The sequence below is a fragment of the Protopterus annectens genome, chromosome 7.part0, assembly GCF_019279795.1.
Source record: "Protopterus annectens isolate FY-2018-M chromosome 7.part0, PAN1.0, whole genome shotgun sequence".
In the NCBI taxonomy this organism is placed as follows: Eukaryota; Metazoa; Chordata; order Ceratodontiformes; family Protopteridae; genus Protopterus; species Protopterus annectens.
This window is the reverse complement of record NC_056739.1, coordinates 1710870789-1710893310: the sequence shown is the minus strand read 5'-3', so window position 1 is coordinate 1710893310 and position 22522 is coordinate 1710870789. Positions and strand designations below refer to the sequence as shown.

The following is a 22522-nucleotide window of genomic DNA, read 5'->3' as shown; positions in this document are numbered from 1 at the left end:
GCATGATAATGTGCAATCCATGGGCGTGACTAATGCTAATTAGTCACATGCTCTCCAGAAATGCCAGCGGCTCCTGATTTGCACAGCAGAGCAATTCAGAGAATCTCTCAGCTGTGTATAATTTCACTGCTAAAGGAAAAAAAAATGACCACTAGAAAAACACGATGGTCATCCATTCACTCCTATGGCAAATATGGGAGTGGGGGGTTGTTAGTTTGTTGATGTGTGTGTGTGTGGGGGGGTGCATGCATGCACACCTGTGCGTGTGTGTGTGTGTGTGTGTGTGTGTGTGTGTGTGTGTGTGTGTGTGTGTGTGTGTGTGTGTGTGTGTGTGTGTGTGTGTGTGTGTGTGTGCGTGTGTGTGTGTGTGTGTGTGTGTGTGTGTGTGTGGTTTTGTGAGTATAGGGGGTGCCTTTGCCAACATGATGTGTGGGCCTCTAGAGGAAAAAACACTGTTATCAGGTCTGAGCTGATGAATGAATTCTTTCTGGTGCTGTAACTGGTGAAGCAGCAATAACAGTTTCCCATTATACAGTCAAATGCTCAAATGAGCTCTTAGCAAAATATTACACCAAAACTGTCCGAACATGGAAGTCAAGGCAGAAGATGAAATGGAATTGGTTTGCAATTGTACAGGATTGTAGCAAAGCAGGGATTCTAATATTGCTCCTTTCCTCACTGTAGTGCAACCTCTGAGTTGGTGTATGTATATATATATATATATATATATATATATATATATATATATATATATATATATATATATATCATTAGCAGGGGTTGTGGCAGTACAGGGGGGCTTGCCCCTGCAAAAATAAATAATCTGTGTGTTTGTGTTTTTAATGTTATAGCGCCATTGTTTTCCCTTTTCCCTTATTTGAGCTTTTTTGGCTCGATATTTTGCAGATCATTCATTTGAGCATTCGACTATATGATATGAAACCACTATAATATCCATTTTAGTTTAGAAATTATATATTTCCTTTAAAATTACCAGATAAATGTAATAAGTACCTCTCCATAAGTCTTGAATAAAACTGTACCCTTCCTGCTCTTTAAGCAATAACCCATAAATAAAATAATTAAATGGGATATTATGGAGCAAATTCTGTCATTTGATGTATTCTGCATGCAAGGCCAGACAGCTGCATAGTGCAGATACAAATACATTTATTACTAACAATTTAAAAACACATTTCCTTTTCTCACCTACTAATTCACGTAAAGATCTGGCTTGATTTTTCTCCTTGTACTTTAAAGTAAACAGAATGTCAAACATTTACATCACTAATACTTTCAAGTAATATATAAAAATGTAAATGTTTACATGAACACAAAACATTAAAGATACATCCAAAGTATTCTCACTTACAAGTGGTGCTCCCAGCTACAGTACTTCACAACTGTATCTTCTGACAGAGAAGAAACAAAAACAAGAAGTCCCAACATACAATAGTATTTAAAAAGGAATTGTATAATAGTATATCATGGCAACCTCGTACATAGATCATTGTTTATGCACCACAGAGAGTTACATTTTAGTCACTCAGGTTTCAATGGCAATATATACATAATAATGGTGGTCACAATACACTTTTGATAATAATCTTTGATGCATTTTTTTTTGTCAGAAACAAATTGCCTAGATATGTTCCTTTTCCCTTCTCCCTGATTTTAACTATGCCCTATAACTGTTATACTGATGATCAATGTTCATCTGTTGTAGTTTGCCATGATCATCAGGTGACTATCTGCACAAGGCATATCACAACAGTCCCACCTCCATGATACAAAGGGATTAATTCCTATCTGTAGCACAGGGCAACCTGAGTTTGACTAGTGACTCAGGTGTCTACAGTAACTAGCCAGGATGGGTAGGAGTGAATGGCCATCACTAGCTTATCCATACTGGGTGGAGGGAGGCAATTCTAACTCATCACATGGGGAGCAACTAGTTGGAATACTACATTTTCACCCAGTGAAGTTCCAAACTAATGAATATTGCACTACATAGCGGACGGGAAACTAGTATACAGAGGCATATTTCCCCCTTGGGAGGTAGTGATTGCAGGCTCAGAGGAGCTGACAAAGGGAGATGGGTACTCCCATAAAGACAGGGTAGGCAACCCCTAACACTAACAAGTTAGCCTGTTCTTTCCTGGTCATCTCTCATTGGGGAACAGTGCTGCTGTGATGGGGGTTTCCAGGTAGGAGCAAAAGGATTATAGGGTTTTTTCCCATCCCATGTATACTCATCTAAATTCTGCAAGGATGAATGATCAATTGGGCAAATGTAGTGGAGCCATCAGGCAAGGTCCGAGGTGGAGTAAATAAAAAAGACCACCACAGCTGATTGATCTTAACTCTACTAGCCAAGAGCAAAAGGCATTCTGGGATTCTTCCTGCTGCAGATTTCTAATCTGTGACAAGTAGTGCTAACATCTGTGGCACCTATACTAGCCAAGAGCCAAAGGCATTCTGGGATTCTTCCTGCTGCAGCTTTCTAATCTGTGACAAGTAGTGCTAACATCTGTGGCACCTATACTAGCCAAGAGCCAAAGGCATTCTGGGATTCTTCCTGCTGCAGCTTTCTAATCTGTGACCGGTAGTGCTAACATATGTGGCACCTATCCATTTTGCATGTGGCTGATCATAAGCCAAGATGGCATAATTTACAAATTCTGAGGCAAGACAACCCTGCCATGTCTAGAAGTGTGGGCCAGGGATTCCAGGGAACTGCAACCACATGTACCACTCTTATGCCTGACCTACAATGAAACAAATATGACAAGATTGCACTTTTTGGTAAAAAAGTTTTGCTACCACACTTGCACATATAACAACACCCTAACACACCAGTGAATTATTTCAAAAAACACTGCTTTTTATGTATTTAGGGCAGCATGGAGTTTTATGCGATGGTATCAATTAAATAAAGCTCCCTCTTTGTTGCAGGTGGTTAATTTCTATAGTACATATTGTGCATAAATGTTGCAGAACTGACTTTCATGTCTATTTGGTGGGGGATGCAGTTTGTTTAAAAAAAGCAGTCTTCTCGCAATATAAGGAAAGACATTTGCAAGATCAGACTTTAGCAAGAAGGGATATTGTGATTTAGCCAAAGTTTTCCTATCATTAGTTTTTAGGACTGAGAATCTTAACCAGATTTGATAAATCACAGCATTAAACTCTTTAACCTTACATATTTTGTATATATACCTCTCAACTGTCCAGATTTTCACAAATGTCCAGATTTTTCCTCAAGTTTTTGGTCTCTTCCTTATAGAATTTATGGTTTTCTAGCAAATCACTTGGATGATCTCAGGAATGAAGTCACTAAATAATGACATATATTTGAGTTTAACACTTCGTATGCATGCTAGCACATATATTGTTATTCTACTAGCTTTCTAAGTTTATAAAACCAATATTTAAAATATGTCTCTATTTCTGGGACTTTGTCCCCCCATTCTGTCAGGCTTTGCCCAGATTTCTTGAGCTAAGAGGTTGAGAGGTATGTTTGACTGTTCTGATAAACCATTACAAACTCAGTGTGCCACTCAACCATATCCCATAAGGCATAACAACGTAACCAACACTCTAGTCATATGTGACTCTATAGTCAGGCATGTTGATGTTCCACTCACCAGGCTAAACAAAGGGAAAGTTACTGTCAGCTGCCTGTCAGGTGCCAGAATCCGCTACATAATGCATGCACTCAGGTCACTCTACAACAAGTACAAATATGACTCTGTCATTGTCCATGTTGGTGTGAATGACCTGAGGCATACCTCCCTGGACTACATGAAAAGAGACAAAGAGACATAGAGGAGCTCTCCGATCTTGTAGCCCAGGTAGGTATAACCCTAGCCCTGAGTAGCATCCTGCCATCACCCAGAATAATACCACAGTACAAGGACAAAATGATTGACTTTAAGAATTGGCTAAGCATCTGGTATCATTCTAAGGGGATCCGGTATCTGTCTGACTGGGATGACATGATCAACAGACCACGATGCTTTGACAGAGATGGCCTGCACCTGTTGCCCTTGGGATTCCGGATACTGACTAAGGCTCTAGCCACCCCTATAGTGCCTTTTTTAGGCAATGTTCAAATGACAAATTCACCACCATAACAGGTACAAGCAAGCAAAATCTGAGGGCAATGCTACTCAGTGCTAGAAGTCTAAACCTCAAAATGCATTCACTCGAGACACTCCTTAAAATGGAGAACATTGACATCTGTGCAGTGATAGAGACCTGGTTCTAGGCTCCAGAGAGCACCCCTGCATTACCAGGCTATAATCCATACCACACCTTTCAGCCACCTAACCTGGACTGAAACACTAAAGGTGGAGGTATGTCCATATTCATTAAGGATATCCACACCTCCAGGCTAGTTGCTCAGCATAATGCATCCGAGATTATCCAAGTGCAACTTAACTCTGGGCAAGACCACAATCCAAATTGTAACAGATCCCCCACCATGTCCCAGGATTCCCACTCCTCATTTCTTGATACACTGGAAAATATTAGGGTACAACCCAACACCCTAATAATGGGCAATTTCAACTACCCCACCATTAACTGGGTAAACTATTCATGTACCAGCTCTTTTGCTCAACGTTTTCTGGAATTCATAAATTCCGACACATTGGATCAACATATCCACACCCCCAACAGGGGCAGCAATATCCTAGATCTGGTCATTACCAACAGGGGCAACCGGTGTTCCACACCATACGTCAATTCCTCATTGGTCAGATCCGACCACAAGCTAATCAGCCTAGACATCCACATCCTGCCCCCAGCCCCAATTAGGGAAACCATCGTAAAAAATTTCTCCAAAGCCAACTTCACGCTTCTTAAGACAGAAGTGGCAAACTTCACAACACCCATGCAGATGGACAATAGAGAGAGGTACGACTGCTAAAGCCTACACAAATGCATTTTATAAGCACTTACACAAGAGCATGGATCGTGCTATCTCTAACAGAACCAAGATGCTATCCTCCAAACAAAGAAAGCCAATCTGGTGGTCCCCTGCCATAAACAAACTCTACAACAGAAGAAAGAAACTGTTGCAAAAAAGAGAATAATCCAATGACTGGAAGAACTCCCAAGTCAGCCTCAGTAAAAAGCTGAGATTTCTCATAAAATCCTCCAAAACTAGTTACGAAAACAAAATCACCACTGATTCTAAAGTGACCCATTATAGAGTACAACACCCCTTCTGGTATGTACCTCACAAGACATCTGCAACAACTAGAAAGGCCGCAGAAATACCTCACAAAGAGGATTACCAGCCTCAAACAGATGCCCTACGCAGACTGTCTCAAAAAACTCCAGCTTTACTCCGTGGCATATCGCCTATTGAGAGGTGATCTCTGCCTAACATACAAAGCTATGTCAAACCCAGAGCTGTTGGACAAGCTCCACTTAAAGAAATCCCAATCCTGCCGAGCTACATGTGCTAGGAACCTAAACCTTGTCACCACAATAAACAGAACATGCTGGAGGGATAGATTCCTGTCCCAGAGACTTCCCATACTCTGGAACAAACTACCTATCTATATCAAACAAAGCACCTCATTAGCACTCTTCAAGGAAAAATCTTGATGACTGGATAGGAAATAGGAAATTCAGCCTGGGGAATCACCTCTGTGGCTCTGCTCAACATGAGCACAGGAAAATAATTTTCTTGGGTGGTGAAATCCAGGGTACCTTTTTGGCTAGGCTTGTATAGGCCCCAGGGCTGATAGCCTAGTACCTACCCATGAACCTATATGAAAAATGATTTTATTTTCAAATTGGCCTGGTTTGCCATTTCAAAATTAAGTGCAGCTTTTTGAAACAAAGTTACACGTACCTGAAATATCCAGTCGCAGAAAGACTGATTCTTTTCATGAAAGCTTCATCTACCTGCATGCAGAATAAAACAGTATGACTTTTGAGTTTCTCAGTTATTTAACAGCTTTTGATTAATCAGAAGTCAGTGCCAATATATCAATAACAATTCTCGTTACACTACTCATTTGATAGTGATCTTTGATGAAGTTTTGCTGGAATAATTGAGTTGCCAAAAACAAATTGTCAAGATTTGTCCCTCTTCTCTTCTCCCTGATTTTAACTATGCCCTTAAATGTTATATTGATGTGCTGTAGTTTATCATGATCATCAGGTGACTATCTCCACAAGACATATCAATGCAGTCCCAGATCCCACTTGCATTGATGAGGTTTAGTAATGGTAATAATGGACAATTGATGGAGTTACCTATCGGGCCTACCTCTCAACTGTCCATTTTTTTGTCTCATATTGCTGGTATGTTCGTCATAAAATTTGTGGTTTTCTGATAAATCACTGTGGACTGAAGACAGTGACGAGTGACAGACATTTGAGTTTCAATCTTCATGTCCTTCATAAATTGCATTCAGATGCAAAACCTTTTACTCTAGCAACTTTTTTAAGTGTATAAGAGAAATATTTAAATTAAATCTGTCCCATTTTTTGGGCCTTTGTTCCACAACATATTTTGGCTCTGTCCAGATTTCTTTTGCTAAGAATTTGAGAGGTATGAGGAGAGGTGATGTGGTCAGAGAGAAAATAAGTGGTGGAGATGTTGGGATTATCAAGGTATATTACAAGAACATAGACCTGAGTCCACTGGGGGATTTTCAATTGTATTCTGAATAAAGAAATAGTTATTGGGCCAGATTCAATAAAGCCTACACTAAGTTTACACAATATGAATTCAATAAAATTTGTATCACATTTTTTGTGCTTTCTAGTCACTCAGAAAGGATTAAACTAGGTGTACATGTAGTCTACACTCTGTGGTAACATTTATGAATCCCTGTCAATATTTATAGCTGCTGAAAACATCATTAGGAAAACTAAAATTAGGAGGAAGAATGTGTGAGTTTTGTCTGTGTTGTCTGTTCACTCAGAACAGTGTACACTTAGTGTAGGCATTACTGAATCCCGGGGATTGTGCCTTAGGTTTAAAAGGAGATAGTCTGGTTGCCATACAGGGCTTCATCTGCTGAACTGCTAGCTTTGTGTTTGCTTAGTATGTGGATCACAGACTTTTTGCAAGTATGTATAGTTTAATGATATTTTTAGATTGAAGCATTTGTTTTGTTTATAGGCTAGTTCAGTATGGGTCTATGACATGGCATCAAAAAGGCCTTTCATTGATTGGCTTAATAAACGAAAATTGCATTAATAGAAGTTGATTTTGTGGGGGTTTGCACCCCCCCACAACCCCAATAAATATATATATACCAACTCCAAGATCGCATTACAGTGAGGAAAGGGAAACTTTTCCTATCTTCACTGTATCGCTATCTCACAAAAGCGACTTCTACTAATGCAATTTTTGATTATAAAGCTATTCAATGAAATTGGATAGCTATGCAATGATGAGATCTATAAGGGAGGTTGCATGGAATTTTGCAGTTTTATTGTAGCATTGCTGTAGCTTAGTAGACATGTTGAACTTTAGATTAGTAAGTATGAACCATGAAGTATTGCTGGATGAAGGTAGGCAGAGGCTATATTTTTTCTGCTATCCTTCAGTGAGAAATTTGTTTATGCAGTATAAAGTTCTGAGCTTCTGATATGTCTTCTTTACTACTTCTTGTAAGTGCACTGCAACTGAGAGAAAGGAGAAGAGTTTGGAATCCCAATTCACATCTTGGTGACTGTTTGAAAGATAGCTACCAAACCATTATAGTGCTCAGTTTGCAAGGCCCATGAATTTAGTTTTTCAAGAGTATGCTGTATGAGACAGTGTCAAATGCTTTTAGACAGCTAAGAATAGAGTAGAGACTATATTATCATCGTTTTTATTGAGGCTGATTTTATTCATTTAGTCCAAACGTGAAGTTGCAATACTCTGACTGGATCTGAAGGTGTAATGTGTCCAGGAGGTAATTTCATTGTATAAGAAATACTGGACTAATTAGATATGAGCACATTTGTTAAGAACTTTTGGGAGGGCTGCAAGAATGTCAGTTGGGCAACACTTCTTCAGTCACCCCTTTATATATTTATGTTATGTATTTATTTAACATTCATTTACCAGGAAAGTCCAACTAGGACAAAAGCTTGTTTTCAGCAGGGGACCAGGGAGAAACACTTCAAACATGTCTTTGTAAAGTGGGAGGAAACCAAAGCACCTGGAGGAAACCCAAATGAACGCAGGGAGGACATGCAGAATATCCACAGAAGGCAACCCAGCTGAGAATCGAACCAGAGAACCTCTTGCTGTGAGGTGACAGCACTAACCGATGCATCACTGCGCTGTCTGAAATATATCAAATATAGTGATATCATGTAGTATCTTTTACAGATGGTGGGAATGTACTGTTTCTGACCTGACTTGTTGAATAGAATGGAAATTGGATAAGCTATGGCCTCTGTAAAAATTTTAAGGTACTCTGCTGGAAGAGTGTCTGTAGCCATTGATGTGGGTTCTCATTTTGGGGGGGCAGTGTTTTAATTGTCTGTGGAGAATGATTTTTGGAGAAAACTGGCACTGAGAGGACTAGAGTACAGGTTGTCAGTCATAAGTGTCATTTTTAACAAGGTTGGTGGTAGTTTGGATAAAGTGAGTACAGAAGTTAGTGGAGATACTTTTTTTTGGTGGGGAGGGGTGGAGTTGGCTGTTTTGTCCTACCTGGTGAAGCAATTTATACACCGATTTCCAGAAGAATTTTAGGTTAACTTCACATTTGGCAAAATAAGGAAGGAATTTGTTTTTGTCTTCACTTAGTTTCTTTATAGTGAGATTTCAAAGTTGTCTGAAGGTTTGGTGGTTCTGTAGTGTTTTATGTTTTAACCACGTTGAACAGGCTTTATCTCTGTTTCCCAGCAGTTTTTTGGTTGAATGTTTAAGCTATGGTGCAGGGTTTACTTTAATTCATTTTCTTCTAACCAGAGACATTTTGTTTAGAATGCTAAGACATGTTTGGTTAAGCTGTAGCATTGCTTGATCAAGTGGGAGATATTTAGGGGGATACCATTTGCATGATTTTAAGACCATTACAAAAATATTATATTTCAACTGTATTGTGTTTTGTACATTGTTAAAGTGGTATTGTTTTGGGGTGGATAAGAGATGCCTCTTGTCATAGGTTGGGAGATGATCACTAATGGAGTGACGGAGTGTCCGGCTGGTGTAATTTTAGTGGGATCATATGTTAGTATCCAGTCTAAAGTGAAAGTCTTAGTATTATTTTTATTATGTCTGATAAGCTGGGTGAATCCATATTGGTTTATGGAGTGCTAAGGTGTATATGTAACTAATGAGTTCCAGTCTGTGTTGAAGCCTCCTAGGATTATAGTTTTGTGGGAGATATTGCTAGTTATCCAAGAGACTATGTCTTCAATAGTGGTGATGTTGTTTCCTGGGGGAGCACATATAGTAACAAGGCTGATACTTCTGTGGGTGTTTAGTTTAAATAAGGTGATAAGCAGTTCAGTATTATTAACTAAACTGGGGGATCTGTCATGAGTGGGGGGTTAGTTATAGTGACTGGGAGTGAAGTAGGGCCACTCCTCCACCTTTTTTGCATTTAGTATTGTTTTGTTGTATGCTATACCCAAGGGGAACATTTCTTCATCTTTTATCGCTGGTTTTAAGCAGGTCTCAGTGACTAAGAAGAGATGATGTGCCTGACATGAAACCCATCTATGAAGGTTTGTTACTTTATTGCATATAACTCCTGTATTGATGTTTAAAAGATTTAGTTGGATTGTTTGACAATGTGCTTTCACTATTTGTTTGCTCCATTAATATGCAAACAGATGCGATTTTGGAGGATCAGGCATGTTAAAGTATGTTTGTTGGGAAATTTTTTATAAATGGGATGGTTGAGCGAAAGAGGTATAAGGTGAGTTATGTGATTTATTGTTTTTTTTTTTTTTTTTTTTTAATTTCTCCAAGTCTTTTGGGTTTCTAATAGCATGAGGGGAATGGACCCCATTCCTAAGTCAAAGTATGATTAAAGTTCATGAAATTAGTATTGTTTTAGTCTTTGATATTAGCCAGAAGTGTTCTTTGCACCCAGAATGTGCCCAGTAATGACTCCTGCAATTCATGCAGAGTTACATGTATCAATAACATATCTAAGTATGGTTGTAAATTATTTTTTTATAAGACCCATTGCTCCTATTAATACTGGATCTGTCTGGATATCTTTCTACTACATTGTCCAAATTTCTGCCTGCAAATCTTGGTATTTTATGACTTTACTATAGTCACTGGATGTAGCAATTTCAAAAATCAATGCTACTTTTGCCTTCTTTTCATGGACTACTATATTTGGTTTTCTCGCATCTATTTTTTTAACTGTTGGCAATGGGTGATCCCATGTGATATAAACATCATCATTTTTTATGATGCTTTGTGAGTCATGCTTCCACTGCTTTTCAGCTACTTCAGTATTATAACATTTGTATAATCCCCAGTGCAACAGTCTTGCCACATTATAATGCCTTTCAGTATAAGTCCTTCTGCCACTAGTGCATCACATTATATATTATTATTGCTCCATAAAAAGCATACTAGAACTCAGAAAAAGACCCCAATATTTAAAAGACTATTAAAAGTCTGATATGGGACTGAGTAATGCTGACATTACATGCTAATATTGTTATAAAAATATCAAACATTGTAAATATTTGACAATGAAAATAACTGACATTGGTGCTGTTTTCTGATACTTTTACTCATTCAAACTAACTGCTTTCTTAGTTAGATGACACACTTGAACAGATCCCCAGGGCTTTATTTTTAACATTTTCACTGTATTTTCACCTTAGCAAATATTCCTTACTAAGTTTTATTTGCATTTGTTCATGTTTTACTGTTGATCCTTCATCAATTCCCAAATATCTGTATACTCTCTCTTGCTCAAGGTTTTTTATATCACATTCCTGTCCCAGACTGATGTTTTCTTGGTGCTGCAGCTTTCCTGCTTTAAAGGTTACTTTTCAACATTTATCAAGACCAAATTACATTCTTATATCATCAGAAAATGTTTTGACCACTTGCAGTTGTGCTTTCACTTCCTCATCTGATGAATTATACAATTTTAAATCATCTACAAAAGGAAGATGAGAAGTCTTTCTTCTTTGCTGTTTTCTGGGACCCAAATTCTTGTCATGACCTAATATGTTACGTGGACAGCTTAATGGGTTAATAGTAAGACAAAAGAGCAGTGGTGACAGAGAGTTACCCTGGAATATCCCCCTTTGAATTTTTATCCCTGGAATAATAATTTGTCCTTTATCATGGCTTAACTGCAAAGTTGTTTGCCACTGTTTCATGGTAGCTGTAATGTAATCAATCAGTAATGTATATTCTATATATTTTTCAGCACTCGTTTATCCATGAATGTGGGATACTGTCAAATACTTTTTTCTAGTCTAACCATGCCATACTTAGATTCTTCCCCTTTTTACAGTTCTCCGTTATGACTTTATTTAACAAGAAATTATCCTCTGGTCCACATGACTTTCTTTTATTACTCTTTTTTTTTCTAGTGCCATGATTGAATTTTCTTCTAACTATAAACTCTGTTGGCATCAATTCCAATGTATAGCTTATATGTCATCAGAAGACAAATTATTGTTTTATAGTTTTTAGGATAGCTTGCAGGTTCGCTCATATATAGGTGTATTGTTTTTCCTGTTGTTAACCCAGCTGGTGTCTGTTCAGATGCGCGTATAAAAATTCTTACTCGTGGCTAAATCTTCATAAAAAGATGTTAATTTTAGCAAGAAGTTAGGTACTGCATCTGGGCCTGGGTTTTTCTACTTAGGAGCTTTTCTTAACTTTGTTTCTGTCTCTCTGTCCATTATTTCATCCCAATTCATATCCTGTACATTTGAACTTCTTATTCTTGCTTTTACTTCTTCCATCCATTTTGCAGCTTTGTTATGTTCCACAGGATCTTCACAGATATTTCTCCAAAATGTATCTGTTTCTTCTTTTTTTCGTGGTGTTTCAGTTCCTTTTGCCTTATTTCCCAGTTTTTTATAAAACTGTTTTGGGTCATCAAGCAATGCTTATTTTTTATTTTCCTTTATATTTATCTGCATAACTTTTAAGTTTTTCTGCCTGTACTGATATTTTAGTTTAGTATTTGCAATAGTGCACAATAGATCCTGATCTGTTCTGATACTTCGCATTGCTTTTATCAAGTCTATCTTTCTGAGTATTTTTGTAGATCTGTTCCCTCTTCTATACTCTTCTATGAGTGACACTTTTTGTCTTAATTGCTTTATAGTTTTCTCTATTTGATACTTCCATGATGGGATTCGATTTCTCTCCTTCCTTTCCTTACAACCTTGTCTTTTTGTGGTAAGACTTTATCTATTATTAATTTAGCTGCACAGTAATATATCCTATTTACTTCTGTTATATCACATGAATCTCTAAGGACAGTCCTAATTACTGTGTTCATTTGTTTTATCAAACTTCTAACTTTGGGGGGTTTATTGACTTTCTGTAGTCTATATCTTTCATTGATCTTAATATATCTGTCCATCTCTATTAAATGAAGCAACTCTTCTCTTAGATCATTTTCTTCTAAACTGAGAGCACATTATTTGTTCTCAATTTTCTGTGGGTATTCTATAGAAAGTTCCAGAGCAGCTTCCTGTGCCACATTCTCTTCAGTTTCATCCTGTATCATCCATTGGTCTTTCATATGGGAACTCAGTGGGCTATCACTCCATAACATTGACTGCATCAGAGTTGCCACAGTTTCCTGTTCCTTCCCTTGCTGTGTGACTCTACCTGAATGAATGTTTGTACTGGTTTCCTGTGGAAGGCTCCAAAGTATCTTCATATGGAAACTGATCAGATGTTTCCTTCTCCACTGGTTTCTCCTTAATTTGGGGATCCATTCCTTCATCCTCCTGTGATGTTATCCGAGTTAGATTTTCTACACTAAATCATTCACTTCAGAGGTAATGAATAACCTCAGTTTCTATTTCTTTATCTTCCCTATTACTAATATGTTTTGTTTTCTTATTTTGTGTATTGCAAAATGTCCCATGTTTGGATGTCTTTGCCTGTATTTTTTATTCAAATATCTTTGATGCTGTTCTTTTTGTGTTAATTAGTTTTGCTTTTTCCTTTGCATAGATATTGCAACATATTAAATCTCATTGTCTTTCCCATGTCCACATTTCTTCTTCAGATGTTTTCTGCTCCTCCTGTTTTTCCTTACATTGGGGACCCATTGTTCCATCATGCTGTGATATAACCTGTGTTTCTATACTAAATCCTTTACTTCACAATTATTCCATAACTTCAACTTTAGAGTTTCTATACTAAATCCTTTACTTCACAATTATTCCATAACTTCAACTTCTATTTCTAAATTCTACTTTACTAACCTTCTGTTCTACATTCCCTTTTTGTGATCTTATTTTTTTATTGTGAAATATTCCATATCTGGATGCCCTAGCCTGTATTTCTCTTTGATAATATTTGGCACTGCCTTTTTTGTGTTGAATAATTTGGCTTTCTCTTTTGCATAAATATTGCACCATATCGAATATCTCTTTCTTTCCCATGTCCATTTTTCTTTTATACCTTTGAAAAGTCTCTAAATTTTGTTCTTTATATTTTCAGACTTCCTCAGTCTATTCTTTTTCCAAAAATTCCAAGGTTTCTTGGTTAATAGAATGTTTTTCACAAATCTGATGTATTTACAGTCTCTCCACCTTTGTTTCTTGTTTTTTTGGCTAGCTTTCTTCCCTTATTTTCTTACCTTGCTGATTGTTTTTCTTTTTTCTTCTTTGGTGACAAGGAAAAGGGCTTGCCCATTCCACTCACCATTGTTACACTCGGGATCACTCTGCTCCCCTACCTACCCCCATTCTCACCCACCCCCAGATCACTTACATTTATCCTAGCTCAATCTCCTCCCACCACTACTGCTCACCCAATCACACTCTCCAACCAATTAACTCCTACTCATCCCCCTTCCCCATCTTACTAATTGCACCAACTGGCCAACCACCCTTCCATCCTATACTCTACTTCCCCTCACTTCTCAATCTATTTCACTATACAAATAAATAATACAATTCCCTACAATATATACCCCTCTTTACAACATGACTTTCACCACCAACTCAACACTACCTAGCCTTTCTCTAACCATTATCTGGCAACATCTATTGCCTTCACCTCAAGCCAATAATGAATATTATAAATCTACTCACATAACTGCTACTTATTTGTCTAAACTTGCTTCCTACTCTCATATATCTCCGAATCTATACACAAAAAACATTACATTACCCTCCTCAATAAATTAAGAATTCTACCCCTACAGGGAAAGCCAAAATAAAACTAATATCAACATATGAACATAACTCCAGGAAGAAATTAAAACCTATTAATCTCTCACGCATTTAGAGAAATTGCAATTTGCTAATCTCTCACACACTTACTCCAACCTAATTCCATGTGGTGACATTCACCCCAACCCTAGACCTATCCCATCCCCTACTCACCATAACAATTGTCACAAATCTTTTAATTCACTACCCTTATCCTCCAAAGTATCAGAAACAAAATTCTAGATCTGCATACCTGGATTGAACATAACAAGCCCAATATTATAGCAGCAACAGGGACTTGGCTAAAACCTTACATTAAAAAGTCCAATTTTCTTCTGCCAGGCTTTGCTAGCCTAAGAACAAATAGACTCCAAAAAAGTGGAGGCGTTCCTTTGCTATATCTTAATACTTTTAATATAGTCCTATACAACAAAGCCATTCCCACATTTTCCACAGCCGAAATACTAATATCCCACATGAAAATGAATAACAGCAAAACCATCTGCATTATAGTTCTTTATATCCCTCCCGGCAATAACATCCCCATAGTTGAGGAAATTCTAGCCTGGGCAGCCAATAACATAGAAAATGAAACAGTCATAGTTGGTGATGTAAATATTAACTGGCTAGATATCACACATCATCACCCAACCAAAAGCATCAACCTGTATAATTACACCCAACTTATTACTACCATAACAAGACCCCACAAAAAAGGCCAGTGGCTCAATTCTGAACTGGGTCTTTGTCTCTGACCCTAGGAGAATCTCCTCCAAAGGTACACTTCCAAACAGCATTAGTGATCACTTACTTGCATACATAATTTACAAACCTACCCCACTGCTTAATACACATCACTATACGTATACTAGAGACCTAACCCATTTCTGCTCAACTACCTTTAATAATACTCTGCTAAGTATCAATTGTCATCCACTAAAAGTCCTTCCCCTGGATAATGTTGTGAAATTCTTTAATTCCACTTTCCTCCAGGTAATACACAATCTGGCAGCACTCCAACATAGGAGAGTGAAAGCTAATCAGGCCAGGTGGCTCACTAAACCTACCAAACAACTCATGAAAGCCAGGGACAAGGCCTGGAGGCTGCGCCAGCAAAGTAAAAACCCCTCTGATTTTACTAAATACAAACAACTATGAAAGCAAGTAAAGTAGCTAGTCATCAAAAACAAACATGAACACTACATTACCCTAAAGAACGACCATATGCAAAATCCCAAAATATTCTGGAGATCCATAAATTCACTACTAAACCCAGGCAAAAATGAAAATCCCTCTCCAGATCCAGACAGGACCCCAGCCAAAATAGCTTCATTTTCTAACTCATTTTTTTAAAATAAGCATAGCCAACTTCTCCAACAGCTTCCCACAATTCAACCCACCTCCCCCAGACCTATTGGCAACATCAAGAACAAACGTCTCTCTCTTACCCATACCTACCTCCCCCATAAAAAAAAACTTCTTCTTAAACTTAAACTTTCTCCTAATAACCTACCACCAGAGTTTCTACAAATTTCAGCTAACTATGTTGCCTACCCCATCAGTATACTTTTAAACAGATCCATTCAAGAGTCCTGCATACCTACTAGCTGGAAAAAAGTACTTATTCTCCCTCTCCACAAAGGTAGAAATAATAATGACATATCTAATTTCCAGCCTATTGCCATCCTCTCACCTATCTCCAAAATCTTGGAAAAATGTATTCATGGCCAACTACTTAACTACTTGCAACACCACAAAATCCACTCCTCAACCCAGCATGGATTTAGGCCTGGTCACAGAACCACCACCTCTCTCTTATCCTTCTTAGACACTGTTAACCAAGCTTGAGATGCAGGAAATCTTGTCTCTTCACTATGTCATGATTATTCCAAAGCCTTCTATACACTTTTCCACCCTCTTCTCCTTTCTAAACTCTCCAATTTAGGCATCTTTCCTCCCTCCCTAAACTGATTCTCTAACTACCTTACAGATAGAGAACAAGCAACCAAATTGCACCAATCCCTCTCTCCATTCCTTAATATCAATATAGGAGCCCCACAAGGATCCATATTAGGGCCACTGCTGTTCAACATGTTTATTAATGATTTCCATGCCACTATTACTCAAGCTACTGTCATCCAATATGTAGATGACTCTACCATCATCTGCACTGCCAAATCTACATCAGAACTACAGTCACTCACCCAAAGTGCCTTCACCTCCACTGAAACCTGGATGTATAATAACCATTTAGCCCTAAATGCTAATAAAACCAAACTCATGTTATTCAACCCTAAAATAACTACATCCTTTACCAAGACTGAATTTATCATTCATTCTCTCAACAACATTTGCATTGAAGTAGTCCCTTACACCAAACTTCTAGGTGTCAATATAGACAAAAAACGAACTTTTGACCAACATATCAACACGAATATACAAAAATCCCATCAGAAATTAGGCATCCTTTACAGGCACAAATACTTCCTCACCTTCTCCGCAAGACTATGCCTTGCATCTTCCTTTCTGCTTCCATCCGTTCTCTATGGCACACCACTTCTCACCAACATCCAAGCCTCTCTTAAATCCAAACTAGATGCATGTTACAATAAAATCACAAAATTTGTGACAAGTGCTAAGTACTCCCCCACCACTGTGTACCTCTTCAACTTCTAAACTGGCTCGAACTACCCCAGTATCTAATGTGCCTACAACTAACTACAGTTCATAAGCTAATCTACAAGCCTTCTAACAGCCCTGCCCCCTCCTCTCTGTTCACCATGCATCACCCTAATAGAACTCCCGATCTGCATATCAAATGCTTTTAAATGTAGCAAAACCCAACCTTTCTGCCGGTGAAATGCATTACCCCTATACCAGCGCCAAGCTATGGAACACCCTCCCTTCATCACTCAGAACAACTAGCAACCCTGAACATTTTAAGACATCCCTAAACCAACACATATCCTCCCACTGGCTATGAACATGTACTAGGACTGAGCACATAAAACCCAATATTACCTAGTCTGCCCATTTCTACAGCTCATCACCATCTTCCTTTCTATCACACAGATGCCACGATTCATCATATAAATACTCAGTGCTATCAACTTAAAATGTCCTAACATGAGAAAATCAGCCACATAAAAGCTATCTATATATTAGCATGTAGCTAACTATATCTCCTATTTAATTTTGCTATTAATGTAGTAAAGCCCAAATACCTCTACCTTACTTTCAGTATAACCAGCTATCACTATTATTTCCTCTCTACCCAGTAGTCACTGCAACATTCACATGCATACTAAATATTCTATTGCATTGGATAGATATGCATGATTGTCTTGTATTTTTAAAATTTGTTTTGCATTTTTAACCTAGTATTTCATAATTTGTATACTATCTATTTTACTGTATTGCCTCTCTGTAATTTGTATTTTTGCATTATGTCTATTTTGATTTAGAGCTTTTCTCTCTGGGCCTCCACTGACAATGGGCTCACTCTGGCCCAGTGGGTCTCCCAGTAAACAAATGCAAATAAATAAATAAATAATGAACACAACTTTTTATTTGAAGCTTCTGACAGATTTTCTTGTGGAAGTATTTTTCTTTCCACTAATTTCGCTCTTAATCCTTTTGTATATCTTCTGTCTGGAAATTCTGGGCTACTTGCATAATAGTAACCATCCATAATTTCTTTCTTATCCTCAATAGTCCACTCTGTCATCTTTATGGCTCTTTTTGGCCTATCAGTTTTTGTGATTTTTGAGAAATACTACTTCCTTCTACAATGGGGGGGGGGGGGCATCCTTCCCCTGGACCAGTCCTAGCCCTATTGTAGGAAGGTTTCATGTCTTGAGGATTCTATACTGTCATTTTCTAGTTCTGGCACCAGTGATCCTACCAGGATTGGGCACTTTTTTATTCTGGGTCTTGTGTGCCCATCTATATTTTTTATTTTTTAACCTACTTCTGCCCATGATAGGTTCTATATAAAATGCAATCTATATATCAATGTCATGTTGGTGAGATTTTGTGAAAAACAGGGTCTACCTAGTCAAGGTACTCACCAAGACTTGGGCATGAATTCAGTCCCAGCAAAACTACTCTCATTTGCTTGTTGATTTATCATCTCTCTGTTTGGATCCCTATTCATCTGTACAGGTGGACATCTGTCCAGTTACAGAGGTGAGGAGAAACTGTTATGATTTGTTCTTCTGGTGTTGGGATGAGTAAAAATAAGCGCATAAAGTTAGTGATTAAAAATTGCGGGGCTTTAATATACACTTAAATTGTTTTTGAACAGCAGGTGGTCACAATTATAGTAGATAGTAACATGATACTGAACTATGAGGATACCAGTTTATTCCACATAAAATGGGATATGCTATTTCTTCAGAAATGTTTCTTGTCTAAAATGTAATATTATTGACAAGGTCATTGTCAATATCATTTAAGAATAAGGATATCAAAAAGCTCAGATTGGAAGATGTGCCCTTTATGGAACCACTGGAGATTCTGAATTTGTTTTCTATTTAATTCAGAAAGTTCTCAAAGCGATAACATCCTTTTATATAAGGAAATCTAAAAGTACAAATGGGTTTTGAAGTGAAGGAACTGAATGACCCTTAGACTTTACAAGTCTAGGATTTAGCAAAGAAATATAGCCAACATTTTAAGTAAAAAAAAATTGCTTATGCAGAAAGCAGTGATATTCTGAAAACAATCTGGCATTCATTGTTTTTGAAATCAAATAATGCTGAATTCTTTCAAACAAAATTGTATGAATAGGTGGGTGTGGTGGGTGAAGTGAAAATGGATGCTTAGGTTGTTATGCTCCAGTTAAGATTAGGTCAATCACAATGTCTATTGTAACAGTAGAGACAGTTAATACTGGGACTAACATGATCAACAAAGTATAAATAAATAAATAATGCATTTGAAATAACAGGGGTTCTTGGGTGAGGATGCACTGATATATGGCCTTTGCAAAACCTGTAATAGGAAAATATTCCCACTCCTGTAAGGTACAAAATGATAGCTCTGCCATTTCCCAGGATAAACACTGGAAAGAATTCACAAAGCCTATACTCAATGCTGAAACAAGATTAGACACTATGTAACATCACTGGAAATATTTCCAGCTTACATTGTATGTTTATATCTCATATATTCTAATTGCCATTTGCAAAATGTATACCTAATATGTTTAGGATATGCAGCCAACAGTTTTCGGGTGATGTCAAACAAATCAGTTTTAATGTACTACAGTATCTGAGCATCTGGTTACATTTAGAAACTATAAGGTCATTGCTACAGATTCATAATTGTGCATGTGTGCTGATGTTGCATATGTTCTTCACTGGACTGGCTTACTAATCTGAGCAACCATATAATGTGTCAAAGTACAGTTCAGAGAGTGGCTAAATAACATGGCAATGATAAATGGCTAAGAAAGAGCATCTGGCCCTGTGTAAAAGAGGTATAAAACTTTTAATGCACCCCAGATGACCTACATTCGACTAACGGCATGGGTGCTGGAGGGACCAAATGGTGGAGAATGGGAGCGAGGGGTCAATGCTTACATGCTCATGCTGGGGAAGGGAGCCTGCCTAGGTTTACTGCAATAGCAGCAATAAGACACATGCTGCATGTGGTATACTTCTTGCTTGCTTTGGAGACTGCTCAGGCATCTCCAGAAGGCAGCAGTTGTGGGGCTCACAAGCCTGCCATGGAGGTTAGGGTGATGGCAGACTCCCCAGCAGCAGTGTGATATTGCGCCAGCATCCTCAATCTCCTCACTAACCCTAGTCATGAGCCAGGTTGAGCCCAGGAGGGGCTATGGTGTTTGCAGTACACCTTGCAAATAAGGGGAGGAGCTTGTGACAGCCAATGGTCAACTGCAAAGAGGGGAGGAAAATTAAAAGAACAGTCTTCCTAGAAACAGAGCTTTTTGTCTGAAGTTACTCAAACTGCACATTTCTTTCTTTTTCTGAACACTTGTCACACCGGAACTAATTGCAAATTGTGACAGAGAAAATGGGGCCAGGAGCTATTCATGACAGTACAGTTTCTACTGCAGTAGTAAAAGCAATAATTTTAACCGTTACGTACTTCAGTACATTTACTACTAGACTACATTCCTTATGGATACCTGCACTATTTACAGCACACATCAATGAACTGTACCATAAGCTTAAATGGGAATATATTCTTCCACTTGTATGAAAAGTTATTTCACTGTATATCAGCTCACATACTTTATTTTATATTTTACAAAGCCTTTCTCAGAGTATTTCTTACCCATTCTTCCCATGACTTCTTGGGATTTTCACTTATAATTGGGTCAAGTCGTTCCTTGAGAGTTCGGCAGGCAGCCTGGTGAGATATAACAAAATAATAATTATTACTGTACATTTCAGATATTTAATTGAAATATCTGAATAAAAAAATCTGACAATGCATGTATCTTGTAATTAGTTTTACATATTTCTGTTATAAGAATAGTAAATCAAGCTCTATATTAAATAATAAATATTTATTTATTTACTTGTTTATGTATGCATGTACCCCTTTTTAGCAGAGGCCTAGCATATGAAGAAAAGTTCCATGTAAAAATGAAAGAAGAATAGACTGCACATAATAAAAACAATGGAAAAGTACAATTTGGGTTATATAAAACAATAATATAAAGTTATATAGAGAAGACAAGCATTCCAATGAAAGATGGCTAGACTGTACATAATAATAATTTTAAAATAATAAAAAATTACAATTTGGGGTATGTGTAACATAGAGAATTATGATTGGGTATCTGATTGTAACCAAGTTATTATATATTTGAGACATGGATGCAAAGAAATTCACCTCAAAAGTGAAATCTTGGCAAACATGTCAAGAACACAAAATGCAGGGTTATGATCGGTGACCTGACCATAATCTTTTTTAATGCATGGAGCTTCACCTGTTCCATGTAGTACAAATTACAGAAGAAAAAAAAGTGCATAGTGTTTAGCCAGCTTTCAAAGCCATAAAGTAGTTAGGGAGCTCTGTCAAAAACACAGAGTGATATGTCTTACATTAGGGACAGGTACAGATTACTGGCACACACAGCAGATACAGCTTACATTAAGGAAAGAAAGACAGGGACAGATTACTGGTACACATAGCAGATAGGTCTTACATTAAGGAAAGAAATACAGGGACAGATTACTGGCACACATAGCAGATAGGTCTTACATTACAGAAATAAAGACAGGGACAGATTACTGGCACACATAGCAGATAGGTCTTACATTACAGAAATAAAGACAGGGACAGATTACTGGCACACATAGCAGATAGGTCTTACATTACAGAAATAAAGACAGGGACAGATTACTGGCACACATAGCAGATAGGTCTTACATTACAGAAATAAAGACAGGGACAGATTACTGGCACACATAGCAGATAGGTCTTACATTACAGAAATAAAGACAGGGACAGATTACTGGCACACATAGCAGATAGGTCTTACATTACAGAAATAAAGACAGGGACAGATTACTGGCACACATAGCAGATAGGTCTTACATTACAGAAATAAAGACAGGGACAGATTACTGGCACACATAGCAGATAGGTCTTACATTACAGAAATAAAGACAGGGACAGATTACTGGCACACATAGCAGATAGGTCTTACATTACAGAAATAAAGACAGGGACAGATTACTGGCACACATAGCAGATAGGTCTTACATTACAGAAATAAAGACAGGGACAGATTACTGGCACACATAGCAGATAGGTCTTACATTACAGAAATAAAGACAGGGACAGATTACTGGCACACATAGCAGATAGGTATTACATTACAGAAATAAAGACAGGGACAGATTACTGGCACACATAGCAGATAGGTCTTACATTACAGAAATAAAGACAGGGACAGATTACTGGCACACATAGCAGATAGGTCTTACATTACAGAAATAAAGACAGGGACAGATTACTGGCACACATAGCAGATAGGTCTTACATTACAGAAATAAAGACAGGGACAGATTACTGGTACACAGCAGATAGGTCTTACATTACAGAAATAAAGACAGGGACAGATTACTGGCACACATAGCAGATAGGTCTTACATTACAGACATAAAGACAG

The 22522-nt window shown here is 37.7% G+C and overlaps 1 protein-coding gene across 1 annotated transcript in view; it reads right to left on the bottom strand.

The window, feature by feature from the left end:
* LOC122807193 (aldehyde oxidase 3-like) overlaps positions 1-22522 on the bottom strand; it is a 1326697-nt gene that overhangs the window by 374710 nt on the left and 929465 nt on the right. Inside the window, exons 29-30 of the mRNA XM_044078243.1 lie at positions 20674-20748; positions 5870-5922 (exon numbers count right to left, since the gene is read on the bottom strand). Of these exons, the coding sequence (XP_043934178.1) occupies positions 5870-5922; positions 20674-20748 (128 nt within the window). The remainder of the gene's footprint in view (positions 1-5869; positions 5923-20673; positions 20749-22522) is intronic.